The sequence below is a fragment of the Coenobita brevimanus genome, chromosome 45 (assembly GCF_032717465.1).
Source record: "Coenobita brevimanus isolate Jiangsu-jjx chromosome 45, ASM3271746v2, whole genome shotgun sequence".
Taxonomy (NCBI): Eukaryota; Metazoa; Arthropoda; class Malacostraca; order Decapoda; family Coenobitidae; genus Coenobita; species Coenobita brevimanus.
The window spans coordinates 31,062,219-31,079,030 of record NC_136998.1 but is presented as its reverse complement, the minus strand read 5'-3'; the positions used below and the strand labels follow the sequence as shown (position 1 = coordinate 31,079,030).

The 16,812-nt window shown below is 40.5% G+C and overlaps 1 protein-coding gene across 1 annotated transcript; it reads left to right on the top strand.

The window, feature by feature from the left end:
- Positions 1 to 245: 245 nt before the first annotated feature.
- RpL13A (ribosomal protein L13A) lies at positions 246 to 16,283 on the top strand. The gene is made up of 6 exons (XM_080271205.1): positions 246 to 287; positions 4,706 to 4,800; positions 7,685 to 7,830; positions 9,002 to 9,147; positions 15,241 to 15,363; positions 16,180 to 16,283. The coding sequence occupies exons 1-6, from the start codon at positions 267 to 269 to the stop codon at positions 16,264 to 16,266; spliced, it is 618 nt and encodes a 205-aa protein (XP_080127331.1). The 5' UTR covers positions 246 to 266; the 3' UTR covers positions 16,267 to 16,283.
- Positions 16,284 to 16,812: the final 529 nt, after the last annotated feature.

Genomic DNA, 16,812 nt, shown 5'->3' with positions numbered 1-16,812 from the left:
AAGAAAAATATTATATGATTCAGAATATTTGTTCAAATACTAAAAAAAAAAGACCAATATTCTAGTCAAGCAACTTTTAGCTAAGGTCGCTTTTACTTAAATATTGTAAACTGAAGTAATTGCTCATTTAGCTTACAAAATACTGGTAATGTATAATTGTGGGGAGTAAGTTTGGGGAATTATTTTCTGAAAATAAATTTTCGTGGATGAGCGCACACTGTTTGCTGCACCTCCGCCATATTTCCTTCTTCATTCTTTGCGGCACCATGCCTGGCTTCCACGAGAGGGTGCGTCTTGTCTTGTTGAATATTTATAGTATGTAGTTTGAGTGGTTGCATATCGATCCTAGAATTTGTTGCTTAATGTGATATGAAGGTAGTTATGTTCACGAATGATAATAATTTAGCGTTAATTGTTGGTAAGTAGCGAGAGTATAGAGGTGTGCTAGTGGCGTGTGTCCGCGTGTGTTGTGTGGGATGTGGCCCTAGCTCCTGTACAGTAGTAGTATGTTTACCGTTTTCATGAATGTATTTAATAATATTTTAAAGTTTTTATGACGTATTTCGTTGTTTCAGATTACCGCTTATTGTTACTGAATATGCAGTGGTGTTTCGCAAATGCATTTGATAAGTCGTGATCGAATAACACCGCAGTTGGATTAGTTGAGGCGATTTAAATCCATCAGTATGTGTATCTGGTTCAGCTCGTGCTGCCCAGACGGTTTTATTCCACTTCGGAAGGCTATCGAACTGTAGGAGTGAGTTTCATTAGGATGACCCTTTCATTTGAGATTCCCTACACTGCCAAGAATCGTCGGGTTTACTCACCTGGTTTACTCACCTGGTTGGCTACCCTACTACAATTAACAGTATGGCTCGGTAGGAATCTGCATTACAAGAAGTAGGGCAGCCCATACCTGCTGGCACGCCAGCCTCGTTTCCTATATACATCATCATCAGAATAGACTAGTGATTAGAGGCTGAGTTTTGTGCCATATGCACGGTAGTTGCACTACTTGAAGGACTTCGAATTAAGAGTCGTAGTTATTCTATATAGTCGAACAGGATGTGACCTAGTTGTGAGTGGAGGGACTTTTTAAATGATGCAACTGAGTCAGCACTAACAGCATCATCTGAAAGAGAGTTCCAGAGGTCTATACATCTGATGCTGAAAAACCTGCGTCTACACTCAACTGAAGTGCGGGACTTGGCCACCTTGAATCTATGGCCCCTGGTGTGAGTTAATGAAGGAAGAGAAAAGAGCTCAGGCGGTGCAATTGGGGACTGGCGATGGAAGATTTTCCAGCATTTAATGAGGTCAGCTCTGATCAGTCTCCCTTTTACAGAATACAGGCCCAGGTTTTTCAGACGGTCAGCATAGCTGAGTTCAGACAGGCCATTGATTTGCTTAGTCCATCTGCGCTGTACAGACTCCAGGAGCCTCTGATCTCCGTGGTAGCCTGTGTTCCATACAGTGGAGCCAAACTCCATGATGGGTCTGATGTGGGATTTGTATAAAGTCAACATAAAATCTCGGTCTCGACAGAGGGTGGACCTAAGTAAATTATTTGACAGGCCTGCTGCCTTTTTTACCGTATTTCTTATGTGCGAATGAAATTTTAGTGAACTGTCAACCAAGATACCTAGGTCTTTGTGTGTAGTTTCTACGGAGAGCCTGGTGTTGTTCATGTGATAGTACTGAAGTGCGCCAATAGAATTCCAGTCTACTGGACCTCTCTGACATCGCAGAACAGTACACTTGTCAAGATTAAAACGTAAACCCCAGGACTCAGCGACATTGTAGACCATATCAATGTCCTTCTGGCATGTACTTATGTCTGCAGCTAATGTGGAACAAGTGTTTTGGCGCAACTTAAGGTAAATCTTCATGTCATCAGCAAAGAATTTACATTTGGAGCGTATGTATGCGGGTAGAAAGTTTATATATACCAGAAATAGCAAGGGGCCTAGAACCGATCCCTGGGGAACTCCACTGAGAACATTCCTTGAGGAACTGGCGCAGCCAGACACAGACACTTGCATGGTGCGGCCGGACAGGAAGTCAGAGATCCAAGTTAGCAAGGAACCACTGACCCCAAGTAGCCTCAGCTTGTCAGTGAGGTTAATGAGAAAGCTTTCATAAACGTTGTGCATTGAACTTAGAAGGTTCATATGGGATTTCAGTATAGGTAAAAATCAATAAGTATGATGGTGTGATGCCATTAATGTGTGACAAAGCATGTTAAGCAGACATCACAGACTAAACCTAACTTTTTTATGCAAGGAAGAAGGAACCAAAGGCTTGGGGCCTGCAAATTGCTCCCTCCAAGGATAACAAAAACAAGATAAGTGTCAAATTCAAAATCCATACATTTAGAGATGCCTGGACACACTGCATTTGATAGCCACAACTTTCTCTTCATTGGCAAAAGAGGAAATGAGGTAGTTTAGCATTGATAATTAGGTCTGGTTAGCTGTGGGTTGTTATACAGCCAGAAATAGGGCTGCATGGATTTTTTTTTTTTTTTTTTTTTTGGAATCGAGAGCAGTGGAAATGAGTATTCAAGAGGAGCCTGTGGAGTTACATGGAGAGAGAGGCTGACGAATGAGGATATAAAGGAGCGTTGTGGTGTGGATGTAGATGTGATATGAAGCGTTATGAGGAACACACTGAGGTGGTTTGGCCAATTGGAGAGGATGGAGGGTGAGAGACTGGCGAAGAGACTGTATGTGAGTGAGGTGGAGGGGGGAAGAGGGAGGGGGAGGCTGAGGATGAGATGGAGGGATGGGGTGGAGAGGTATATGAGAGAGGGGGGTGAGAGTTGGGAGCAGGGCAGTGAAATGGCGGGGGACAGGGCGACGTGGAGGCGATTTGTTTGTGGCCACCCCAAGCAGGATTGAGGTGTCTGGCAATAGATAGATAGATAGACATTATTTTTCTCTTGTTTACTGTTTTTGTGATGGATTTTCATGTGTTTTGTATGTTTCTGTTCAGTTCTATTGCAAAGTTCCAATATTGTATTTTCTTCCCCATCTCCCATGATTACTATAGTCGTGGCTCACAACTCTGAGGTCATTTTCGTACCCTGGCAGTCTGCCTGTCAACAGTGCATCCAGTTTTGTATCATTATACACGAACATATTATACATGAATCACACACGTATCATACACAAAATTGGAAGCACAGTTTACAGGTAGGTTGCCAGGGTACGATAATGACAACCTCAGAGTTGTGCATCTCAACTGTACAGTACAGTAATACCCCGATATACAGTACCCCTAGATGCGATACTCTGGCTTAACGTTGGAGGTAGAAATACTACCATACCCTGCCTAACAATGGCCAAACCCCAGAGTAACGATGAGTTTTGATTTTTGCCGATTTTTGATAATATTTTAGACTAAAGTTGTGTGTTTAGGTTGATATATAAACAGTTTTTAGACTTAAGATTAATGTGTTTTAGTCATAGGTGGGGTGAACATTGTCATTTTGGGGTACAGTTTACTAAGTTTGATTTTTTTCCAGGCAGTTGACGATTTTCAGTTTTTATTTGTTGGTTTTAGTGAGTTATTTACCAGTGTTAGGCTTGCATTAACTTCTTTTACAGCTGTTAGGCCATGTAGATTGGTTTTAAACTTGTTTTTGGGCTCATTTTGGTGAGTTTTGGACCTGGTTGTGGGGGAAACCCAAGGCTGAAAAACTACCCCGATATACGATACTCCACCTAACGATGGGTATTTACCTAACCAGTTGCATTGCTAAACCTGGGTATACATGTAGTGCAAAGTAGGGTATTTTTGACAAATTAAGCATTAAAAGGGGGGGAGGGGTTACTTAAATGCCCCTCCCCTCCTTCCCATAGCATTAACCATCTGGACCACCACAGAACCTAATGTAGAAAGTCTTAACCTTATGTATGCTTAGCATCTTGGATGTGATGTACAATAATTTCAGGACGGACATAACACCCCAGAAAGAAGTATCGTATTGTTTATAAAGGCTCTGACGTGCTTGCATGCGTTGGTCACCAAATGGCAGCTCTCCACATTGCTTGATCCCTTGCAGCCTCCCTATTCAGTCCCTCATCCCTGAGGTCGCTACGACCTTGTCCCAAGTCTTTCTTGGTTTCCCGCTTGTAATCCCATCCCTGACATTACTTAAGGAATGCCATAGCCCCCCACCTACCCACTTTGATAAGTGTCTAGAGACACTGAAAATACTGTAGGACTGTTATGAGTTAGTGGAAAAAATACCTCCAACAGATGCTGCACTGTAGTGAATGTGCTAAGAAAAAAATGCATGCATACTAACCTAGTTGAAGGAGGAGTGTTTTATACTGGATATGGTTACATGATTTCTCCTTTTCCCTTTAAAAGATGGGGTTCTCTTGTTATATTAGCATTCACAATTCAGGTTGGAGCAATTGCTAGGTGCTTGGGCATCACGTACCCCTTCATTGTCAAAAGTATCCAGACGTACCACATACCACTTTAAAATATACATGTGTTCAGGAGAAGAATAGCTGCAGCAAAAACTTGCAGCCTGAGTTCTTACTCATTAGTCATAGCTGAGCAGCAGCACCTGTATGCTGTATCCCATGTTCATGACGTCAAGACCTTGGATTTTTAAGAGTATGCTGTTTTAACTTTTGTTAGGTTAGTCTATATTTCTTGTGTTCCACTTCTAATACTATTTACTCCACAGCCCATCCTGATTGATGGCTCCGGGCACCTACTTGGTCGCCTGGCAGCTATAGTGGCCAAGACCTTACTCGCTGGTCAGCGTGTAGTTGTTGTCAGGTGAGTGGCTGTGGCAAAAATTTTATTCATTACAAGATGTCTGTTATATGCCACCCTATTTGGCATGCTGTTTTGCTGTTTAGTCCTGAGTAACTTGATTGGATGTTCTAACCTGAAGAAGATCTCTAGCCCATCAGCCTAGTTGCTGGTAAAGTGCAGTCAGACTGGAAGGTAGATTTGGCTAGTAACTTGGGAGAATCTTTCCTACCTCATAATTAAGACCCATATAATTTAATGCAGCCATGACATTCCTTAATACAGTATATGAGTTTTGCAAATGGTGAAGTTCTGTCATGTGAAAACAGGCCAACTGAATTAAAGTTCTGTTGCTACCTGTGAATCTGATTTACCACTTTTTTTATGTTTTCAGAACCAGCTGTATAAAAGAAGTTCGTATGTTGTAGTCAATTCTTTACATATAACTAGGACTTATGCCCAGTCTATCCTCATTTACCACTTTGATTAACCCCTTTAACCCTTTAAACGCTCGGCGAAAAGGACATAACGGCGGAGCGTCGCGTTTGCGATTCTACGAAGGGTGATCAGAAAGTAATGACAGTTCGTGCTATAACATGAAAACCTTGAATGATGGGAGGTAGGGGAGCAAGGAGAGTGCAGAGTTGCCTGTCCTTACGAGTTTGAACTTGTCGCCGTATGCCTGACTTTTCTTGTTTTATTGTTGTGAGTGAATGCTTCACTCTTGTTTTTGCTCTCTGGCCAGAAACATGGATTACTCGAAAGAAGGCTGCAGGTTCTACATTTTTACGAGGTGGAAACTGGGAAAGAAAGCAACAGAGATTCGAGGGGAATTATTACAAGTTTATCCAGACACTACTCCTTCCCTGGAAACTGTTTCCCGCTGGATTCGTGCTTTCACAGCAGGAAAAACTGAAATGAAAGATGAACAACGCTCTGGACGCCCCCGGACATCCGTGACCGAAGCAACAACTGTCCGTGCACGGTCCATCATTGACGAGGATCCAACTGTAACTCTTAGGTTCTTAGCCTTGGAGCTTGATATCAGTTATGGGAGTGCATATGACATCGTGCATGAACAATTACACCTGAGGAAGAAGTGTTGTCGATGGATACCCCATTTGTTGACTGATGAGCAAAAGGCTGAACGGGTGAGGATTTGTCGTGTCTGGCTTGCTGAATTTGAACCAAATGGTCCAAAACGGTTCTCAGATGTTGCTACTGGAGATGAGTGTTGGATTTCATTCTTCACAACCCGTGACAAGCAGTCAAACATGGTGTGGTTGGGCGATGAAGACCCTCGACCTCAGATTTTGAAGGAAGGATTTCGCAGCCGGAAGCGCCTTTTCACCATCTTTTTCAATTCTCAAGGACCAATATGCGTGGATGTGATGCCTGAAAAGTCCACTATCACAGCCCAGTACTACACAGACCAGGTCCTTCCACAAGTCTTGGAACACAAGGCCAACACCGCACCAACCCGCCGTCGGTCTCGCCTTTTGCTGCACCACGACAATGCTGCACCCCACAAAGCTCGCCTCACTATGCAGTACCTGGAACAACAAGGTATAACTCTGCTCCCCCACCCACCCTATTCCCCTGACCTGGCTCCCTGTGACTTTTGGTTGTTTCCAAAAATTAAATCTGCCATCGCTGGGAAGCAATTTCATCGCATCCAAGACTTGGCACGGACCGTCAATTCAGAACTCCGAAGTATACCGTCTTCAGAGTACCACGCTTGCTTCATGAACTGGAGAAAGAGAATGGAACGCTGCATAGAGGTTGGAGGGGAGTACTTTGAAGGAATGTGAGTCATAGTTTGATAGTTCTTCATGCTAATAAAAGTTTATGGACTCACTGTCATTTCTTTCTAATCACCCCTCGTAGTAAATTTTGAATAACCGCGGGCAAGCAGGCTCCAGCTGGTATTGTCTATCAGTACCACCACCCTTTAGCTACAATTAGCATACTTTAACTTTGTACTACTGACCTCCGTTATTGCCAAGTATCGCGTTTCCCCCCCCCCCCCCCCCCACCACGGCCCGGCCAGCCTGGCTGTGATACATGGCAGCGCTCTGACTTCTCAGAACTGTAAATCTGCGCTCTCCTCTCACAAGCAGTTTATGCTAATAGGAAACGCTTGTTTCCCCAGTTGTAACACTAGCTTTTTTTCGCACGGTTTGCCCCTGTTTAGCGTCAGTTTACCGCAGGCTTTCAAAGTGACATTATGGCGAGTTCTAGCTCTTCCGAGTCAGTGCAAGCGGCCAACAGGAACGAGAATAAAGTGACGGGCGTAAGGCAGAATAAAAAGCGCGCTGCGGTGATCTTTTGGGAAGTAATATGATTGAAAATAATGTAGTATACATGTTTTTAGCTGTGAAAATGGAAATGTTTGCTGAGTGACGGGAAGACCGCCGCCCCGCTGCATGTCGGCCGTACGCTCCGTTGATTTTAGCCTTATTTTCAGTGCTTATTGTACAAATACGAATTCCAAACTACCTTTACGTTGTAGTATAAAGTTTACTGTGACAGAATGAGGCTGTGGTAGAGGGGAAACCGGGTTACTGGAGGTGTGAAAGTGAAGATTTGGTTACCCAACTTTGCAAGTCTCCACAAGTCCTTGGGTAGTCCACGAAGGCTCAACACTGTCTCTGGAGAAAGCTGAATCTAAGTACTATCTGCCTTACCAAGTATAATGTTCTAGGGTTAATCTCTGATTTTTGGCTAATATTTTCCTACAGGTACTCAGACCGCGATACAACCCCGCCACTCTGGGGGGGGGGGTCAACTGTTCACGGCCGCTTTTAAAGGGTTAATAATTTTTAGTTGTGGCAACTTGCGCAGTCTGGGCTCACATTCAGATGAGCCTAGGGTCACTACATCATAACTTTTGGTCCATATGTTGCAGATGTGAGAAGATCAACATCTCAGGTTCATTCTACCGTAACAAGTTGAAATACCTGGCCTTCCTGCGAAAGCGGTGTAATGTCAATCCCAAACGAGGCCCCTTCCATCACCGTGCCCCAGCCAAGATCTTCGAGAGAACTGTCAGGGGTGAGTATTATCTTTGTTTTGTTTAGGGCTGTTAAAAGTTCATGTTATTTATTTATTTTTGGGAAGTCCACAGTAGATTACAGAAAGCTTGCCAGTTGAAGTCCTATGGTATATATACCTGTCAAGCTGATATGCCAGTTTTGTTCCATTTATATTATCAACGCTGGGTGGTAACCATATAACCAAACCATACATGCTCCCTACGTGTCAACAAGTGGGTTGGTAGAGGGTTAGTGCCCCTCCCCGTAAAACCAATAACTCAGAGTCAAATGGCACACCTTATGGGATTATGGCATCTGGCAATAGATAGATAGATAGACATTATTGGTTGCATGGAATATTTACCGGTATGATATCTGGGACATATTCCTGACTTCAGTGAATATTGTTTGTAGAGTAATTTCAAGTCACAACCCATAATCTGTTTTGCATGCATTGTATCGTAGTTCATGGTTCTGCAAAACTATTATCAGTATATTATAAACTGTAATTTGTATTGTTATGTGAATAGCAGATTATTAATGCTCATTACCAATTATACTGTTTTATTTTTTCTGCTTATTTCCTTCTTGCTAGTAAATACCAACAGACTATAGCTAGGTAAGAATATTGATGGCCACCAGTAGTAAGGTGTTTTATAACAACTGTATATCACTGTGAAATTGAATACAGTATTGAGATGCTGGATTCAAAAGTGTTTTAGCTGATCTTAGCCTTTAATAAAGAGGAAGCTTAGAGAGTAGATAATTTGATGACATGGGTAGAATGTATTGAATAATCAGTAAAAAGTCTGTTATATTTTTGTCATTGCAAGACCTCAGGTATTGATCTTGATTCTAGGAGGATGTTTTGATTCAGACATTAAGTGCACTTTTATCATCATAGGGTTACCCCACCACCAAAATCCCAACCCATGCATCTGTCCACCTCATCCTCACCTCTCTATGCCAATTCCACTTGATTGCCATCCTGTCACTTGGAATTTCAAGGTTGTTAACCTTTTCCATCATCATGCACAGAAATTGTCCACCTTAACAGGATGCATGCGACTGTGTTGAAAAGAATTTCTGTATAGAATGTGTCTACAGATTGAAGGAGTAAAAAAAAAAAAAAAAAAAAAAAAAAAGTTACAGTAGTCAGATTAATGTATCTTGCCTTATTTTTAATTAAGGAATGCTACCATACAAGACAACTCGTGGACGGATTGCGCTGAGGCGCTTGAAGAGCTTTGAGGGCATTCCACCTCCATTCAACAAGAGAGCACGCAAGGTGGTTCCTGAGGCATTGAGAGTTCTTCGGCTTAGACCTGGCCGCAAGGTAGGGCAAGATCAGGTTCCAGTGATTTCTAGTGTTAACTTTACTGCTCCCTCCCGTCCAGGCAGTTTGAATAAAACTAAGGGGTTACTTCTCAAATGGGGTTGTGTTGGGGGAGTGGTTGATAAATATCTGGTGGTACAGTGCTGAATGAAAATGAAAACCACATCTTCTGACTTAATAGGTGAGTTCCTTAAATTAAAGATTCTAAGTTCTTTCATTCCTAGTACAGGTAACTCGCACGGAACACGTGGGTTTCGTTCCTACCGTGCCGTGTTAGGTGCGAAATCGCGTATATTTAAACTACTCCGTATTTTGCTCCCTAGACCCCCCAAATGTGTTGTTTTGCTGTTATCTGTCACTGGTAATCACTAGAAAGCACTTTAAGTGGTTAGAAGGTTTATTTAATGTTATAACTCACAGTACTCCACAGCAAAACTTCAACACACAAATACTGTACGTAAACACAAGGAAACATTCCGACGCCGTTCATAGGTAATCATATAAATCAGGTTAACTGGTACCTGTGCTTTAACTTATAAGTACATACCAGAACAGTACATAGTTAACTTAGAAATGCAGTACTGTGATACTGAATGATTTCAGTACATAATCTGTTAGGAATGGCTGGGGGGGAAAAAAATGTTATGAATACATTTTCACCTTTTTGATATATGTTTATGGTAGTTTCGAGTTATTTTTTATGTTATCGTTGTGCCCATGCTTGGAAAAGGGAGCGAAAGAGTTGAATTTTCAGTCCTAAATGAGAAAACTGCACGTCCTCCAAGGCTAGACTCTGCCACGGGAGAATAAAGTGGAGGGTCAGTCCGATTAGCAATAAGGAAGTTGTGTCACAACTTCCAGCTCCCACACCGCGAGGATGGCTAAGAATAGAATCGTAATGCAGTTTCAGAACTAACAATAAGTCTAATTATTACGAATACAGATACAAAGCAGAAATAAATACGTTTACAGACGGGGAAAACATACTTCTTCCGTCATAACATGTTCATCTTTCTCCATCATTTTACATTCATCTTTATCATTTTACCTTGTTATTTTCGCAGTATATATTGCTGTCTCGTAAACAGGGTGGTTGATTGTGTTTTGCAAGGGAGGAAAAAGGTTGTATTTTCTGTCTGGGTCGAGATAATGGGTGTAACTATGTGTGGTTAGGCATGGCCACGAGCGTAAAAATCGTACATCCACTCATCACAATAGCAGGTGGTGAACTGACAGATGATACATGAGAGGGTGAAGTCAAGGTCAGTTTCATGTCCCAGATTTTCGTTCACTTCCCGAAAGTTTTCACAGTTTTCTACAAGTTACATTGCATCAAATGATCCAGACCATTACAGCAAACCTGAGCAAATAGTTAAAGATACCCAGACAAAAATGTATTTTTCTCTGATTATAAGTCTTTAACGAACAAACAAAAATGGCAATATTCCGACGCCGATCATGGGTAATCATATAAATCAGGTTAACTGGTTACAAGGCTTTATTTAATGGTTTAATTGCTTACAAGTACATACCAGAACAGTAAATATTAAACTTATAAATACAGTACTGTAGAAAAGCAGTACAGTAAGAGTTTAACGAACAAACAAAAAAGGCAATATTCCGACGCTGATCATGGGTAATCATATAATTCGGGTTAACTGGTTTACAAGGCTTTATTCAATGATTTAACTTTATTTAAGTGCTTACAAGTACAGTACATACGAGAACAGTAAATATTTAACTTACAAATACTGTACAGTACTGTGGAAAAAACGAACAAATAAAAAAGGCAATATTCTGACGCCTATCAGGTAAACTGGTTATAAGACTTTATTTCTTGCTTTAACGTTATTTAATAGTACTTTAAGTTGCACATAAACTTACCAGAACAGTACAGTACTGTAAATATTTAACTTACAAATACTGTGCCACTGTACTCGGGAATGTCTCACTGACTGGATAATCTCCTGCCTAGATCGTCACGTAATCAAAACAAACCGCGCTCTGCGGTGATGTTCGAGGATTTGATCTTTCAAAGGCCTCTCCTGCATTAATTTGTGGTTTTCATAATGGTTTTTTAATCTTACGTTGACTTATATGTATCCCAGCCCTTACCGTGTATAATTGCGAGCGCGTTCCGTGAGATCGTGTTCCGTGCGAGTTACCTGTACAGTAATCCCGCATTTTTTGCGGATTTTTTGTCTACGGTTTTGCCTTCTCGCGGATTTTCTTAGCATTAATAAGTTCAACTAAAATATCCTTGAATATAAAGAAAACAAAAAATTTGAAATTCCCGCAGCTTCCAATTGTAGCGCGGTAAACTCACGCCACCCTCTGTCCCTTTCCCGCGGCCCCTCTGCCAGTGTTACCATATCTAGCATAATTTTATTCTTTTAGCATAATTTTGATCAAATTTTCGAGTCTGGAATATTTTTTAGCATATTAGAAGTTTTAGAATCATTCTAGCATAATATAGAATGGAATGGAATATTTTTGGAATAATTTTATAAAAGCTACAAATCAGAGAGAGAGAGAGGGAGAGATGAATAAGGTAAGAAGATGTTTGAATAGTTGGTTACTTTCAGTTTGGGCTTGGTTGGGTTGGATTAGGTTCGGTTTGGTTCGGTTAGGTTAGGTTAGGATAAGTTTGAGCTTTGTACTTTACCCATGAAACCTAGATTTTTCCGATGGATTTTGGTATGATTCATTCGATTTTCAGCTTCATTTCAGTCGGAAATGACCATTTTCTGTGTTTCCTCCCCTCCCTATAACCTCCGATTCCCCAAAGATCCCCCATTATTGCAGGGGGATGGGGGGGGGTCATATCTCAAAATCTGGTTATTTCTGACGGAAATGATGCTCAAAATCGAATGAATCACATCAAAATCCATCAGAAAAATGTAAGTTTCGTGGGAAAAAGCAGTATGGGCAGAAAACCGATATTTACCCTCTTAAATATTTTCATAGTAAACAATACATAATTAATATGTTGCACGAATATGTATAGAATTTTATCATTTAGCTTCAAGTTAGCATAATTCATTTTTTACTTGGAACAAATTTGCTCAATCTAGCATAATTTTTTCATTGCCCTAGCATAATTTCGTTGTTTGGATATGGCAACACTGCTCTGCCCCGCATTCCTCAGTCCACGCCTGACTGCCTCACGTGTCTGGTGTACTTTTAACTGCAGTATGATACGAGCCTCTTGCCTCCCACTTGCTTTCCACATGGCCCCAGGACGTAAGCCAGCCTCACCAAAGGCTAATAATACAATTAGTAAGAACTCCAAAGTGACAAAACGATCAAGAAAAGTTATGACCTTAGCAGAGAAAATTGTGTTACTGGACAAGCTAAGAAACGACCGTGGGAGTGTGTGCTATCACCAGTTAATGCATCTTTTTATTTTGTACTGTTTTGTGAATAAATGTGTAGATAATTGTGTATTACAGTACGGTGTTTATGTTTTTCCTTCATAATGGAGTATGTGCTTTCAATCTTGTAAGAAGGTATTTCGGGATGAGTATGGAGGTTTCGGGACAATTCGCAGTCACAACAAACACAAAACAATTCGCCTTCATTAATGAAGATAGCTATGGGTGACGCTAGAATATAATTCAAAGGCAACTACAGCGAGGAAGAAACAAGTTAATTATTGACAAAAGGAGCAACTAATAAATAATATCCAGAACCTACGCTACTGAACATAGACTTTGCTGGATCCCCCTGAAATATAGTTATTAAAGTATTGATTAATTAATAAGTATATTGATAAAAGTATTAATTAGTATATTTATAGAATGGCGGGGAATCGTCCAGGGTGCGAATTGTTCTGAAGGGGAATCGTCCATGTTTTGACGGGGAATTGTCTGACGGCGAATTGTCTCGCAATCAGTATGGACATGGACTGTGTGATGGGCAGCATGGTGGACACAAGTGTAAGATTCAATTGTTAATAGAGTATTCGCGGAATTGAATTTTCGCGGGGGTTACAAGAACGTAACTACCGCGAAATATGCGGGATTACTGTAATAGCAAGAATGAAAGAGCATCAATATATTGCACGTGACAACAGCAGAAGAGTTTTATTGGGACGAAATCAACATATGTCAACATTTACTCAGCTGAGTGCCATCTGTCATTACATGTGTACAACCATGAGCAAAATCTTGATATCAAGACCAGCTGAGAGTGTCCAGTGTTGCATAAGCTGTTTTTGTCGTTATGAATTACACAAGGTAGTATACGAATGTAGAATACTCTGCTGTTTGATGAGGAAAAAGAAAGACAGTGCTCACTGGTGGGAGAAAATACAGTATTGGTTAACTATGCTTGTGGTCATAGATAGAGAGCTCTGCTGAGCTGCTCCACTGACAGCTAAACAGATCTGTGTAATATATCTTTATGTAAGGATTTTAGTGAAAGATGTTGACCCTTCCTTTCAAGGGTGCTTGTAAAATATTGCTGTGGCATGTGACTTTAGCTGAAATGCTGTGCAAACAGCCGCATAGAGACGTTTTACTACTACCACATCTAGGAGAGTTACTGTTCATCATGGAGAGCTCAATTTGGTCTCATTTTAAAGTTTTGTAATTTTACTTTATCATAATATGCTAAAACAAACAAACAAAAAAAGTAATGTATGCAAAATAAAATGGGGTAAAAAAAATTTCACAAAAATTCTGCCCCCCAAAAAACATTCAAGACAGAATAATATGAAGAGAGAACCTGTATTTTTTTCACAGGAAAAATCGTCAGAGAAATTACCAATATGCCGGGAATCGAACCCGGGACTCTCAGGTGAGAGCCAGGCAGCATACCACTACACCTCTTCATGCCCACAGTGGGGGCGGAGGGACGTTGGTTACAAGATTGTGACAACGTGAGTTAACTTTTACCTGGTCGTGGTGTAGTGGTATGCTGCCTGGCTCTCACCTGAGAGTCCCGGGTTCGATTCCCGGCATATTGGTAATTTCTCTGACAGAATAATATTTTTTGCCCCATTATGTAGCTGAATAAATTTCCTTTCCACTGATGTATAATTTATTGTATTTGGAGCAGTAATACTGCAGACAAATGAAAATGAACTGGAAGGGAAAAACTGGCTTGACCACAGCACTGTTTTACCTGAAATGTGTATAGCAAGCTTATTTGTCATCATAATAACCTCAGTCAGGGCTCATTTTGAAATTGAGTAGTTGTACTGTGTACACTGTTGTAGCATATTTAAAACATGAAAAATAATGGGTCACACTCACCTGTAAATCCTAATCTTCGGATGATGGCCAAAGCCATCGTTGGTACATGAATGGGTTAATATAAGGGTGGGTGTGTTTGATCTATGACATGTTCAGTGGTCACTGTGATACTGGACTGACTTCTGTCTCTGACTCGCTTCCATCCTCATTTACCTGATAAACTTTCATTGATCATTACACACTGCAACACCGGTGAACACACAGATACGCTCACATTAGAGTGTAGAGATTGTGCATACATGCTTATTCTCTACACGACACAGTCACTTGATAGTTTCACTGACGTGCAAGCTTGTTGGAGCCGTTATAAATGATACGAACATCTGCTGCCGAAACCGTCATTCATTTAGTTGAGTACAGGAACTGTGTTAACTAAGAGTGAAATAGTTAATATGTGCGTACTGCAGTAGAAATCTGTGTATATAATAAACAGGTATCAGGAAGCTGTATTAAATTTTTTTTTAAATTTACGTGTACTTTGTTGGATAAAAACAATGCTAATTTCATAATCATTGCCAAAGTTGAATGAAACCCTTCTTAGTACACTGTGTATAATCAAGTGTATTATGTTGGGTTGGAAGTTGAGGTCTGGAGTCAGATCCAAAAGCACACATACTGATTTCTTATAACTTCCCCAGAACAGAGATAGCAGAATTGCTTCGTTGAAAACAGATTTTGGTTATGATGGGAAAATTATTATCGGGTTATATGTTTGTTTTTGCTGGAAGGAATAGGAAAGAGTATTGCAGACTCTTCCCTTGTTTCGAGGTCTTGCAAAAAATAATAGTTATGTAGGGAATCAGTTGTACCATGGGTGTTTTCTTCCCCCGTCCAGTACTGCTTCCTGGACCGTCTGTCTCATGAGGTTGGCTGGAAGTACAAGGGTATTGTAGCCACTCTGGAAGCTCGCAGAAAGGTCAAGAATGCTGTCGCCTTCAGGGAGAGAAAGGCAGAAAATGTAAGTTAATTATTTATAGTTGTCAAGTGTGAATCACCTGTCAGCCTAATACTGACTAGACATTTTGTCAGTTATATTCCAGAGTATAACTTTTTCTTTACAGTTATTTGTAAATTAGACAAAACTGACTAATCAACTATGTTACTAGCAGTGGAACTTTGGCAGTTTTTCTGAAAATTGTGGAGGACTTAGTATCAAAGAACATTATTAAAGATGAATTACAGTGAAGAGCAGCAAAAACATAATTCATCCACTGCTGGATGAACATGGTTTACCTGTTGTAACCAGTCTGCAAATTTCTTCTAGCTGTGCAAATTACCATATCTTTGGTTTGCTCTCAGTGCTCAGATTTATATGTCTTGCATTTTCATAATCATTAACATACTGTGTCGTTGCTGTAAGTTATTAGGTTCACTCAGTTACTCCATCAGAATCTTCATTATAGTCTTGTTGAATAAGGTGTACTGTTACGCTAATTGTCAAGTATTGTGCTATGTAGCTCCACCATATAAATTTCATTTCACTCTGAGTCTCATCTTAGGTTATTAGTATAGTAGAGAAAAAGTGAAGTAGAAGAAAAGTGTAAAAGATAAATGTGGAGCATTTTAAAATTGTGTTACATTAAGTGATTTCTGGATTATTTAAAAGTGCCTGCATTATTCCTCTGAATATCAAAGCTTTCCTCATTCTCCCACCCCCCTCCCCCCAGTACGCAGTCGTGTACTTTCACGTACCTTTCCCGTATGGTTCTCTGTATAATGAGAATGACAAGTAGTGATGGGAACAAGGTGCTAATGATGTAACTTTCATTTTCAGACGCTGAGGAAAATCGCTATGAAAAAGGTTGCCAAGAAAGTTGAGCCTCACACCAAGGTCATGGTGTCATATGGTGTTGAAAGCTAATAAACCTTGTGTCTGCATTACTCTTTTAATGTCCAAGCGTTTCTGTAAAATGTTACATACACAGTGCTTGTAACAACTGTCAGTGCATATTTTTTATTATAAAAGCTGAGATTTTGTATAATGTTTTGTCAGAATTAAAAATAGCTTGAGTTATATTGCAGTTGAAATTCCATCAGTACACACAATTTATACAGCACTACAAAATAATCATCTGCATCAATTGTAAGGTATGTATGTTTTTAACTTTTAATGACTGGTTGGCTTTTAGGAGTTTATTCTGGTTACTACTAGATAGGCACCTAAGCATAGCATACTGCCTTATCTCAGTTATTATTAACCCCAGATGAATTAATATAGTCCATCCATCATCCAATCCTATGTTGCCCCTTGAGGAGCGCAGAAGCCTGGGGCTAGGCGGGTTGGTCCTGACGTTTAAGATGAGAGTGGTCAGAATCCGGAAAAAACGTTTGCCCAGCTAAAAACAATTGTAGTCTGTCCTGAAACTTGGTTTAGCTCTTGAGTAATTCTACTCGGCTTTCAGGGAGT